This window comes from Tinamus guttatus, unplaced genomic scaffold (genome assembly GCF_059628265.1).
Source record: "Tinamus guttatus ecotype Peru unplaced genomic scaffold, ASM5962826v1 Tinamus_guttatus_pri_ptg000188l, whole genome shotgun sequence".
Lineage (NCBI taxonomy): Eukaryota > Metazoa > Chordata > Aves > Tinamiformes > Tinamidae > Tinamus > Tinamus guttatus.
This window is the reverse complement of record NW_028288722.1, coordinates 1755450-1768027: the sequence shown is the minus strand read 5'-3', so window position 1 is coordinate 1768027 and position 12578 is coordinate 1755450. Positions and strand designations below refer to the sequence as shown.

The following is a 12578-nucleotide window of genomic DNA, read 5'->3' as shown; positions in this document are numbered from 1 at the left end:
ATCCCGTATGTTTTAAAGGAAAAGCAGTATTTACCAGGGCCTGGAGCATGCCGTTTATGATGACAGTCCCCTGCACGGTCTGAAAGGAGGATTTAGATAACACTGAAAGGGTCCAGTCCAGAAAATCTGCCATCCGTTTTTGCCGGACATCAGGACGGACAATAAATCTGTCACAAGGAAAACATAAACAAAACACTGCAGTTACTAAGTTCACGACTCTCAGTTAAATTCTGATTTTTCCAACTATCCAAACTGGTTGCAGCTCCCAGAGGGAATTCTCCTAGGCATTTTCCTAAACCTTTTGGGGGTGGAAATAGCTCAAACATCAGCTGTTTAGGCCTTCTGCTTGTGAGCAAGGCTCTGATCCAAAATTTGACTCATAAATATACCAAACTATTAACTAGAACTGTAAAGGTGTCTCACTATTTGTAAAGCTTTAAAATTTACAAAGTTCCTAGATAAAATTACTTCCATCACAATTAGTGAAAAGCTGAAACAAATACACAATAATTCTCAACAAGAACAGCCGTCCTGCAATTGCAATCTGCTCAGTAACAGATCCACGCTCCACACGTATCACGTGGATCTGTTCCAAAGGCCACTCAGAGCAATCACCCACAGCAGATTTTTTTTTATTATTTATTTTATTTTTTTATATTTGATAAGGTCAAATACTTACTGCTTATCAGGCAGAAGGGGTTAGAAGATGTATTTTAATCCATCTTACAGAGGACCAAAAGGGTTCATCATGGTTAAACTATCTCCCTAAATGCTTTAATGGAGTCATCAGCAGTGCCTGTCAAGCCATAGTTAGGGCCCATCCTTCAGCACCTGAAGTTTGTGGTCCAGCAGAGGGATCCAGCCTGAACTTAGAACTTTGTTCTCAATATAATCAAAGGAAACAAGCAGTATATGGCAAAGGCTACAAAATACAGCCCCCAGGCTGTACAAACAGGGTAAGCAGAGAGCCCATACCTGCTTCCTCCAAGCACCGACCGCTCACATAGGGAGCTACACCAAGAGCTTGTTAGCAAGGAATACCAAATCCAGAAAAAGCAGGACAGCGTGGACAGACATGGATCACTTGAGCCAAAGCCCATGACTACTTCTGCTCAGCAGTGTAAGTATGAGGAAGGAGGGCCAGGTTAAGGGGGTTTTTTACTTTATTTTTTTTCCCTTTGAGAGAGCAGCAAGGACAGAGCTGCCTTTGGCAGGCGCGCCCGGCAGTAGCAGCAGTGATGGGTGCCTAGACCCCTTCTCAGGGGTTAAACCTGCCCAGGCCTCCGGGCACGAAGCACCACAGGGAAAGGCCCAACCTCCTCCTGCTGACACCAGGTCCCCAAGCAACCAAAGAGGACAACCATGGAACGAACTCCAGCTCCTCTGCATCATGAAACGGGAAGGACTTGGGACAAGGCAAATCTTGGATTTTGGTGGTTCCTAATTTCCGCCCCCCACACAATTTAGAAACTCCTTAGGGCAAGAACCAGAACCTAGACTTCCCCTTTGTCTTCTCTTTCACTCTCTCCCTCGGGAGTTTCCTACTCAACGGAGCAGTTGGACCGTGCCAGGAGCAGGACTCCAGCAGCCCCGGCTCCCTCCCCACCTCACTGGCAGGATGGACGGAGAGGGCTGTCACCTCAAGCCCACCTCTACACTCTGCTCACCAGAGCGCTTCTCCCGGATACAAGAGCAGGCAATTCAAGCGCACTCGAGCCTAGGGCCTGGGTCCTCTATTTTCCAGGGTTTTAAGCACTAGGCTTCTTTGAAAAAGGCGTTTTCACATTAACTAAGCAACGACAATAAATAACTAGATCTAAACTAAACAGTAGTTTTGCTCCTATTACTGTCTTAAGCAGCGTACGGAGTGTCTGCTCCAAAGCTGCATCGGCGAAACTGTCCTGGCAGAGCCCCCTAGTGGACACCGGCTGCAGCGAGCGCAGGGCGGCCAGGCCAGCACGGAGCCTCGGGAGAGGGCGGGACGGGGCAAAAAAAGGGAAAATTGGGAAATCATGAACCGCGCCGATTAAAGTCCTTTTCCAAGAGATCATACTGCAATAAGATATGTTGACTAATCACACTTCAGGTCCTTTATCATTTACTTTCATACATTTATCATACATTATATCATTTACTTTGCATCACGAATGAATAACAGTACAATATAAAAATTTTCTAAGGGGTCTAAGTCACAGTTCATGACCACTGTGAGACTCAAGGCCTGGTCCCCCACTGCTTTACACCTCATCTTCTCACTTATTCCAACGGCCTAATCTAGCCAACTGCCAAGGTAATATTTTCCCATGAATGCAATTAACTATATTTTCTAAAACACACTAATTCTAAACTTCCTAATATTCCTAAAATGTTAGGAAATGGGAGATTTAGAAGATGACTATTTCAAATTTATAATAACCCTAGCAACATAGTTACAGAAGTGATGTAGAAAAAAAAAAATCAGAAAAAACAGCACCTCAGCCACAAGGAAGTTTCTTGGTGTCTGAACACATAACTGAGTAATTTTAGAGAATCTCCATCCTTGCAGATACCCAAACACCATATGGACACAGCCCTGGGCAACCTACTTGAAGTGTCCCTGCTTGAGCAGGTTGGACTACATCACCTCCAGAGGTCCCTTCCAGCCTCAACTAGGCACTCATGGTGTGCTCTTTTCTAAGTCCTTCAAAACCAGGGAAAACACTCTGAACTCTGATTATTCTGTCAGCAGTAAACTATTACTGTGATCACACCTGTTTTGTTGGTAAACAGAAGAAAATCTAACATTCTCAATGACAAGTAGACTATTTGCAAGTTTAGCACCTCACAAACAATTGCCAAGCTTTCAGCTCTGCCAACACCATCATTAGTGCTACTGTCAGACTCCAAACGAAGCACAAGAGACTTACTTTGAAACCAGTACAGCAGCTGCATCACGAGCCTTATCACTGACAACCAAGTAACACTAAAAGAAAAAGAAAAAAAAGCATCAAAGTTCACATGTGCAGATTTAATAATGCAGCTACATAACGACTTAGTGCATGAAATGCTTACAAACATGATACTAAGCCTAAAACAGAACAAAATTAAATATTCTACTTAACAAACCACATCCCAGACAACAGTCTTGCTTCCAGTGTCTTTGAGAAAACTTTTGCATTTACCGAAATCTTAAGTTACAGCTGTTTTTGGGCTAGCACATGTCTACAAGTGAAGAGTCACCTAAGAGCTGCTACTGTGAGAAGGAGAGGTGGTTCAGGTATATGTGTGTATTAAGTTCTTTAAGATAAAAATAAACCACAAATTAGCCATTTCTGTTTATGCTCACTGAAAGTTTTGTATCTTCACCAAAAATTTTTCATGCATTCCCAGCTTCTCAGAGCTGCTCATCCTGATCAAATGGTAATTACCTCTATAAATCATAAAATTTGGTTTTCAGGAAAACCAGCTAGTATTTTCATTTTAGAAGATTTTACAGTAGTAAACATATAGTAAAAACCATGCATTCATACCAGATAGTCATAAAAGAAGATAGTTTGTTACTTTAAGGAAAAAAAAAAAAAAAAAAAAAAAAAAAAAAAAGAGCCTCACCTGACATTAAAGCTATGGAAAAAAAGCTTTACAGATTAGATACAGAAAATTGCCTTAAATATTATTTGAAAACAGGGCATTTTATTCTATACTGAAAGATTAACCCTGAAAAAAAAAAAAAAAAAGTCACAGGTTTGAATGCATTATGGGATGCATTATACTTACCTTTGCTATTTTGAGGATACGATCCATTGTTGGCACTCGAGCATCCCCTTCTTCAGAAAGATTTCCATCGAAACGGGCCAGATCAAATGGAATCAAGCATATCATGGAGAGCCATAATAAAAGCATGTAGCGAGTCTCCCAAGTCTGGACAAGAATGGTAAAATAAAATACACACTCCGTATCCTAGAATGTACTGCAGCTAAATGGCCTGGAGCACAGCCCTGCGACTAGTTCCAAGGAGCTTTTAAATCAAGAAGGCAAAGAGAAAACTAAGTCCGAATATTCTGAAACACCAAAGGAGACAGAAGTGCAAGAGATCCCAAACAGGCAAACTGGAACAAGGGATGCTCCCCTTGGACCTAGAAGTATCTTGTTCTTTCTCACTTCTCACTTAGTGTTTTCATGGGCTATCGAAAAAACAGTCTAGAGACAGACGGACAGGATGAAACTTTTATGGAGCTTCTCAGATAGGGTTTCACCAGAAAAGCTAAGACGTCTTAAATCGATGCTCTCAGTGCATAAAAGGAATAGCTGTTACACGGATAGCTGTAAGAAAAACGGATGACACTAGTTTTGTGGAAGTCCTCTTAAACATCCATCTCAATAAGCCTCCAAGAAATTGTACTTTTCCTAATACAATAGTATGAAATATGGTATCACAATCCATCTCTAAAAAGACTTTACCTAAATTTTTTTGCCAATCATAATTCTTGCCCAGAACATCCTCAGAGAAATAAAGCTTAAATAAGCAGAGTAGCTGATGAAATCGTATTGCATTGTTTTTACAAATAGGTAGCAGAAAATTTGAAATTCTACGTTATTTCTTCACATGCAAAAAGTATGTTACAAAAGGCAAAAATCCATGCCCAAACTATTCAATTTTCCCCAACTTTCACCTCTTTTCTTTCAAAATGAGAAGGGGAAAAACATCTGAACAGAGGCACAGGAGTGGAGGGGACAAATTATGAAACTGAACAAGAAAAACAAAGCATCTTCCTCATTTCCTGCACACATTTATTCCTCAAAAGAGGAGATGTCCTATCATATTTGAAAACCCAATGCTTTTAAAAATGTGTCCTGCTGATATGAAGAAACAGGAACGGAGATCTCAAAAGTAAACTGCTGTTTTCTGTGATTTTACTTCCACAACTTCAAGCTAAATTAATATAACCACTGAACACTATCCATAGTAGAAAGATATTTTTCAGTTACACCTTCCAGAAATTCAGTATCTTTTGCTGCCATTCTTTTTACTGTTGCTTATACTAATTTCTTCCCTCAATACAAATTTCACTTCCACTTACACCTCTTTGTATCTAAATCTGTAGAACACATCTAACAAAGGAAAAAAAACACAAGATCTCTCCCCCAATAACACACTGTTTCTTTTCTGACAGGTGACTTCAATATTAAATCCAACTATCCAGTTATCTTCCCCCTGCCCCAGAATTTTGCAAAATTTCATAGGAAATGTAAGAGCAAACAGAAAGCACATTGAGTTCTCACCTCACAGTCTTTTGGATTCTGTTCTGCAAGCATATCCAAAACAGGCTGTAGATCACCTACTTCATGAGGAAACTTTGGGAGGAAAGATTTGTACCCTCTCACCTACAAAAGAAACAGTACCACAAGTTAGTAAGCCATATGCCATCTTCAAGGATGGAAGGAAAAGAAAAGAGCCTTGAGGAGCTTCTTCTGTAATTTCCTTGTATCAAGAACCATAAGAATATGAATTCATTTTTTAAATGTGTCCAAGGTCTTTAAGTTGTTACATGCTTAATAAGAATGAAAGGAAGCTTTTTGTTTGTTTGTTTTAAAACTTTAAAACAAACACCCCAAAACTGGCTCAATAGATAATCGGCTCCTGCTCAAGGCATATTTACATTTACTTTTGGCACAGACCACTGAAAAGCTTTGTTGAACCATTATATAATTGTACAGTCTATCTCTATTTTAATTATACTTTCCATATATAGATATACATACATGCACACACACACTCCATGTATTTTCCATAAATATGCATATAAAAAACATTATGACAGTCATTTTAATCACTCAGCATCCCAGTGTCTGCATTTTTTCATTGCTTTTTCCTCTCAAGATCATCCAGTCCAATCCCCTGCCCCAGCAGGGACACCCAGAGCATGTGGCACAGGGTGGCATCCAGGCGTGTTTGGAGATCTCCAGAGAAGGAGCCTTCACAGCCTCTCTGGGCAGCCTGTGCCAGGGCTCTGGCACCCTCACGGGAAATAAGTTCTTCCTCATATGGAGGTGCAACTGCCTGGGTTTCAACTTGTACCCGTTACCCCTTGTCCTGTCACTGGCCACCACCAAGAAGAGCCTGGTCCCATCCTCCCTGCATTCTCCCCTCACATGTTAATCAGATCCCCTCTCAGCCTTCTCTTCTCCAGGCTAAACAGGCTCCACTCACTCCATCCTTCCTCATACAACAGATGCTCCAGTCCCTTAATCATCTCTGTCGCTCTCCGCTGGACTCTCTCTAGAAGCTCCATGTCCCTCTTGGCCCTCTTTCAACTCTGTGTTTCATTGCAGTACTCTGATAATTTTTTTTTACTGTTTTTAAAAAAGTAAAATATTGCTAAAATTATTTAAGCGACAAAGATAATACAGCAAACTTGTGCACTTTTAATTAGAGAATATTGAATTTCTTTTTTTTTTACCTTTGTAATGATGTAAAGGAATTTAAAAGCCAAGTGGATTAGCGGGGGAGGAGATTCAGTGTCCCGTACTATATCCAACAATGAATTCATCATCCACTCTGATGAGAGAAAAAAAAAGTGAGACTACATAGAGTAGCTCTGAACTGCTCATACTTTTACTATAAAAGAAGGAGGTGACAGTCGTATATGTAACACCAGCTACAGCAAATTTGAAATGAAACTACAGATTTTTCTAGCTCAACAGATACATACAGAAACAATAAATTTAAAGAGATTTCTACCTAAGTGTCGATCCAACAGGTGAGGCTGCTCCTGGTACTTGTCCATTATAACTGAAAAGGGAAAAGATATTTGTGAAAAAATCTATTCAAATTAGAGGTTACTAACAGCATTAATTGTGAGAGACACCTCTGATTCTAGATAGCTTTAGAGCAAAATTTCAGGAGCCTAAAGCGAAGTGTTGCCACCACGTGCAAACGAGGTCCAAAGTAAGAAGACTCCAGAGAAGGCAGGGTAACTGTACAGCCTGTCTGCTCCTAAAGCACAGCCACTTCCCGGGCCTGAATCCCACACTCCCTTCCAGGAGTTTCTCTCACTGCTGTGGACAAACCTCAGCCACACGAAACCGGCAGCCCCTCAGCTTCTTGTTTTCCATCTCTGCAAGCCAGTCCACGCTGCACTGCTACCTGCTACCCCTCGGCCTCCCAGCACCACTCTGCCCCGCTGTTCACTTCTGCTCCCTGAACATCCCAACTCCCACTTAACTTCTACCCACTATTCCACAGGTTAACACATCAAGTAACTAACTCTTCTTACAGATACACAACAAGACCTAAACAGCAAGAAGTGCAGCAACCCTGAGGCTAATGCAGCCAGGGAAAAAGTCCCTGCAGATACCCACAGTGCCACCACAAGCGTATCTTCTTTCCCACGCTGAGGACGTATTTAAGGACCTGCATCCAAACAAGATACAGGAGGTGTGAATGCAAAGTAGCTACAGAAATAAAAGTTAGTTTTCAGAAGAGATTATAAAACACCCAGTGTTAACACAGTTATAAAATAACACTGATGATTACCTGGAACCTTTTAGATATTTAGTCAGAAAATGTCTTTTTACTTCAAATTAAATATATTCTAAAACTTTCCTTTTCCTGCATTTGTTTCTCCCAACAATTTTCCTTTCTAACCCTTTTACTCTTCTCGTCTTGATCACAGAATTAGATTTAAAACACAAGTTCAACAGAGCTATGTCCGACCACTGCACCACACTGCAGGACTGCTTTCTAGGCACCAGCCAGCCCAAGGGCATCCTTGTGCCAGCCTACATGGCTCTGCTGGGTCTACAAGGTGTTGTTTACTATCAGGAGATGAAGCTTCAGCTCCTAATTACCATGAACTTTCCCATGAAATTAATGATATCTTAAACCACTCACGAATAATGGAACTAGAAAATGCGAGAAGGGCCGCTATGCTCACAGCAAGAGCTTTCAACCAGAAATCTGGAATAAGACCCCAAAACAAAATGTTGATTGAAGAAACTAAATGAAAGTTTTTGTAATGTTATTACTTCAGAAAAAAGGGATCTTCCTAAATTTCCCTACAAAACTATGCTAGTAGATTAAAAAGTTGAACACCACAGACTTTTGAGATGGCTTCAAAGATCTGTGCTAAAATCCTCTGTAATTGGCCATTACTAATTTGCACGCAGACTAAGCTACTTCCTAACCTTCAACAGCATATTCATACACCCACTTATTCTGTTATCATGTTTGGGACATCCTCTTTAGCCCATGAAGTATGAAATGATGCCTTATGACACTAAATCTTACAAGCAGATACTGAATAATTCGTACCGTGCCAGAGTTGTGTGTGTGCATGTACACACACATGCACACACACGTGTATATTAGCTGGGCAATGACATGTGCTTCTCATTGGGATTATAGAGTCATAAACCCCCATTTTCAAAGGAGATGCTCCCAGGAAATCTCAAAGATAGCATTTCAGTGGCTAGCCAAGGAATTTTCCTGTTAGTGACACAGAAGAGAGATGCATGCAGGTAGATCAGAAACACAGACAGGGTAAATACCCAGAGACTGTATATATGATGTGAGGCACGGCAGGATCATCAGCGCCACAAGCACACAAGGCTTCGCAGGGCATGAGATTTTTTAGAAAACACTTTGCTATCCCATCAAATTCTGCCTTTCTACCTACAATACTGAAGAATCAACATACATATGAGCGTTACTGCTACTTCTTTATAGGCAGTCATGTGTTCACTGTTAACTTCCTCAGATAACTCCTGATGGGTTAAATATTCACGGATACAGGACAGATTAATAATTATCACAAGTTAGCGGAACAATGTATTGAAAAATCAGCAATCCAATTCCAAAACCATGGACAGTAAAGTGGTAGCAGGGGAATGTCGTGACTGCGATAATACCCAGACCAGATACTTCCATTCACAGCACTGGCTGCCTCTTTTCCTCAGATCTACAACTCTTGATCTTCCGGGCCTTTTTATCCTCGAAAAGGCAAGAGAGAAAGAAGTTCCTCCACACTGGATCGCAAACAGCAGATATAACAACTTTGCCTCCACATTTCCTTATTCCTGTGCAATCTGTCTATGAATTGCTTTGTAGTTCCAGTCAGCTGCACTTCGGAGGCTATTTCCTGCTAGAATTTATACTACAACCCAATAACCTTGGCAAAGTCAGATTTCTAGACATGGGGCACTTTGGTTTATCATTTGCTTAGCTCATTTCTTTTTGGTGAAAACAGAGAGCGCAGCACTATATTTTTTTTTGTCGACAAAAAGTTTTTGTAACATCACAATTTTTGCAAAAGTATTTTCAAAATGCTAATCCATTCAAAACAATTTGCTTTGTAAATACACAAAACTCTGAATGAATTTTTGCAAATTAGCTGGCCAGGATGTCGCAGTCGTTCCACAGGAGAACGGTCTAGCAGCCTAACAACCCAGGACACTGTTCTGTAGGGATGGTAACAGCCAAAGTCCTGGAGCTGGAGCCTGGTGCTCACAGAGCCTCTGCCACACAACACAAGATCAGGACTACTCAGCCACATCTGAGCTGCCTCTGTTCAGAGTGCATGAAGAATGCTGCCCACTACTTTTTATATTTTTCTATGAAATGTAAAATCCATAATAGTAAATTGCAATCGTAAAATATTAAGCATACGTATATCTAGCAAGCAGTTAGATACTGAATTTGATAAAGACACGCAAATAACAAAAAAATATACTCTTCCTTCTTCCTCCTCTGCTCGCACAACTTTAACACTTACCATAGTATTTACTAGTTCTATTGAACAGTGTGTCTCAGTTTGGTCCTCAATCACCTTTGTGGACTTTTGAACAGCTGAAACTTTTGACAGCTGATAAACTTCTACGTTCAGTCCCAGCACTTGGCTCTGCAAGAGCTTCTAAATCCGACTTTTTGCGCACTGAACGGATCACAGAATCACAAACAACTGCTTGCTTCTCAGAAGCACTGTAGGGCTGTACTTATAGTCAAAGTCTACACAAGCTGCAGATAATAAGCTCTTCTTGAAGGTAATCAGGCCGGCCTTCTACCTTCTGCACGCTGAGCTGTTTGCCTGTGATTTACACGCACTCCTGGAAACCTTCCCTGAATTAACATTGCCTGAAGTTGCACAGGAAATGGCTGGCTAAGCAAGCTTCAAAATTCAGTTTCCTTAAATCCAAGACCTGAGTTTTACCTACCGTGTCGGCACAGAGTATACACCTGGAAAACGAATCAAGGTAAACACATACACACATGTGGCTAAATGAGCAGTCACTAAAGCCCGAGCCCTGCTCCCCGCTGGACCCGCGGCCCCCGTCCCGCACCGAGGCCGCGCAGCGCTCACCGACGAACTTCTCCACGATCACCTCGCGGGCGGACGGGTCCCCGTGGGCGGCGCGGAGGCCGCCGAGGAGCTCCCGCACCTCGTGGCTCTCCGTGAAGCTCTCCAGGATGTTCCCCCGCGCGACGGCGTCCGGCTCCAGGCTCCCGCTCGCCTCCTCCTCGCGGCTGCCGCCCTCCGCCTCGCCGAGCGCCATGTCCGCGGCGGGCCCTGCCGGCGGCACCGCGCGGGTCACGGACGGTCCCGGCCGCGGGGCAGCCCCCGCCGCGCCCCCCCGAGGCGCCTCCCGGCCCGGCCCCGCCCGCCGCCATGCGGCCCGCCGCGCCCCTCCCCCACTCCCCCGCCCCGCGGCGCTGCCGGGGCCACCGGAGAGGGCGGAGAGGGGGAGGGAGGGTCAACCGGGGGCGCGGGGACCCCCCGTCATTACCGTGGCAACGGCCGCTGCCCTCCCGCGCGCCTCCCGCCGGAGCCGCCTTCTACGGGGCGCCGCACGGGCCCAAAGACTGCGGCGGCGGCGGCTCCGCCCCTGCGCGCGGCGGGAGCGGCTGAGGCGCGGGGCCTTGGCAGGGCGGATACTGCGTTTGACAGGGAGGCGCTCCCAGGGTTGGCGCTCCCCTTAATAAATAAATAAAGTAAATAAGAAATTAAAAGTGTTCAGGCTCTTCACCCTTTCGCCAGGCCTGGATCTGCCAGCCGTCAGCTGGATCCTAGCACCATCACCCTGCTTTTCTGCTATTACAATACCCAGTGTCACAAGCATAGGCTGACAAATTCACCACATTGTGGCCCAAATTCAAAGAAAAAAAACCCAAACAACTATCTGTATTATGTTTACACAGAATTAAATTCAAATTGAATACATGTTATAAATACAAGCTTTAAAGGAAACCTTTTACAGAGTAGCAAACAAAAAAGCTGTTTTAGTGTCTGCTGTAATCAATCTCCTTGGAATAACACTAATTTCAAGATACTGTTTATCACAATAATACCATGTAAAGCTGGAAAAAGAAGTCTAAACATTTGAGCATTTTGAATATAACTTTTTAGGTATTGGGCTTTACAACCATGCAAAGCAGAAGGACACAGGTGCAGTCAGTCTAATTTGGATTTTCCAAGTCACACAAGCCTTTGCAGGACCACACTTGTATTTACTTTCTTTACCTCCTACTTTCTTCCATTAAAAAGTTAGTTTTTGTTAATGTACACTCCTTAATGTAATGTTAATGTACAGCACTGGTATGTCAATATATTTGTCATGTGTTTTTCCGGCCCAAATTCTCATTGCCTTTTTTTTTTCTGTAAAAATAAAGCAAACAGGAATATTAAAAAAATAAACCCCTTCACTTCTACATTGTTCCTTCAATAAGCCAGCAGTAGTAGAGCAGACTAGTTATGCCTAGCAGATTATTTTCTGAAATAAAATAGAACTGAAAATAAAATCAAGTGCAAGTCAGTACTGCAGCAGTATTAGACGCTTCTTTGCCATCAGAGAGCTAAGTCACTCTCCTCTGCTATATTTTACAAAGTCATTTAAATATATATTACTATCAGAGCATAACCTACTAATATATCTTACCATAGCTCTGATATGCTACTATTAAGAAAATTTTGTTAAATTAAGTACAAAAAATATAATAAATGCTATTATTAAGCATTCTGTGATTCTATGATACATGCTTGCAAAGTGCAGTCCCAAGGGCCCAATCTACTCTTCTTCAGATAACGAGAAGGTTTTCATTTCCAGATTCATAGAATCTGAATCAAATTTTGGATCAGAACTCTTACAAGAAGAAGGAAAGAAAACACAGAAGCATAAATGGGGAAAGAGATGGGAACAGGCAAAAAAGAGGAAAGGAAAACCCAGCAGAAAAGGGCCGAGGTAAGGAAGCAGTGATGACTTCCAGCACCGGCAGCCCGGAACAGCGGCCGCTCCGCCAGGATCCGGCCGCAGGACAGCGAAGCGGCAAGACGCGGAGGCGCTGGGCGGCGCGGCGCTGCGCGAGCAGCAACGTTAACCGACGGTCACGCTCCTTGTCCAGCCCAGCAAAGTTTTCACAAATTATGTAGTCTTTTCCTTCAGCGTGGTATGACTATGCAGTAGTAAACTAGTACATACAGTAAAACTAGCACAACCACTCCTAACATTTAGTGAGGCTCAAAAATGCACTAAGCCTTTTACATCTGCCACGTTTTTTATCACCAATATTAACTTCTAGGTTGTGTTATTTTGGTTAACAGGGACTGTGA

The 12578-nt window shown here is 42.7% G+C and overlaps 1 protein-coding gene across 1 annotated transcript in view; it reads right to left on the bottom strand.

Annotated features, from left to right (window-relative positions):
- TBCD (tubulin folding cofactor D) overlaps positions 1-10527 on the bottom strand; it is a 111324-nt gene extending 100797 nt beyond the window's left edge. The window contains exons 1-7 of the mRNA XM_088523440.1: positions 10335-10527; positions 6719-6769; positions 6438-6535; positions 5260-5361; positions 3754-3897; positions 2907-2962; positions 35-167 (exon numbers count right to left, since the gene is read on the bottom strand). Of these exons, the coding sequence (XP_088379566.1) occupies positions 35-167; positions 2907-2962; positions 3754-3897; positions 5260-5361; positions 6438-6535; positions 6719-6769; positions 10335-10527 (777 nt within the window). The remainder of the gene's footprint in view (positions 1-34; positions 168-2906; positions 2963-3753; positions 3898-5259; positions 5362-6437; positions 6536-6718; positions 6770-10334) is intronic.
- Between the last annotated feature and the right edge of the window lie 2051 nt (positions 10528-12578).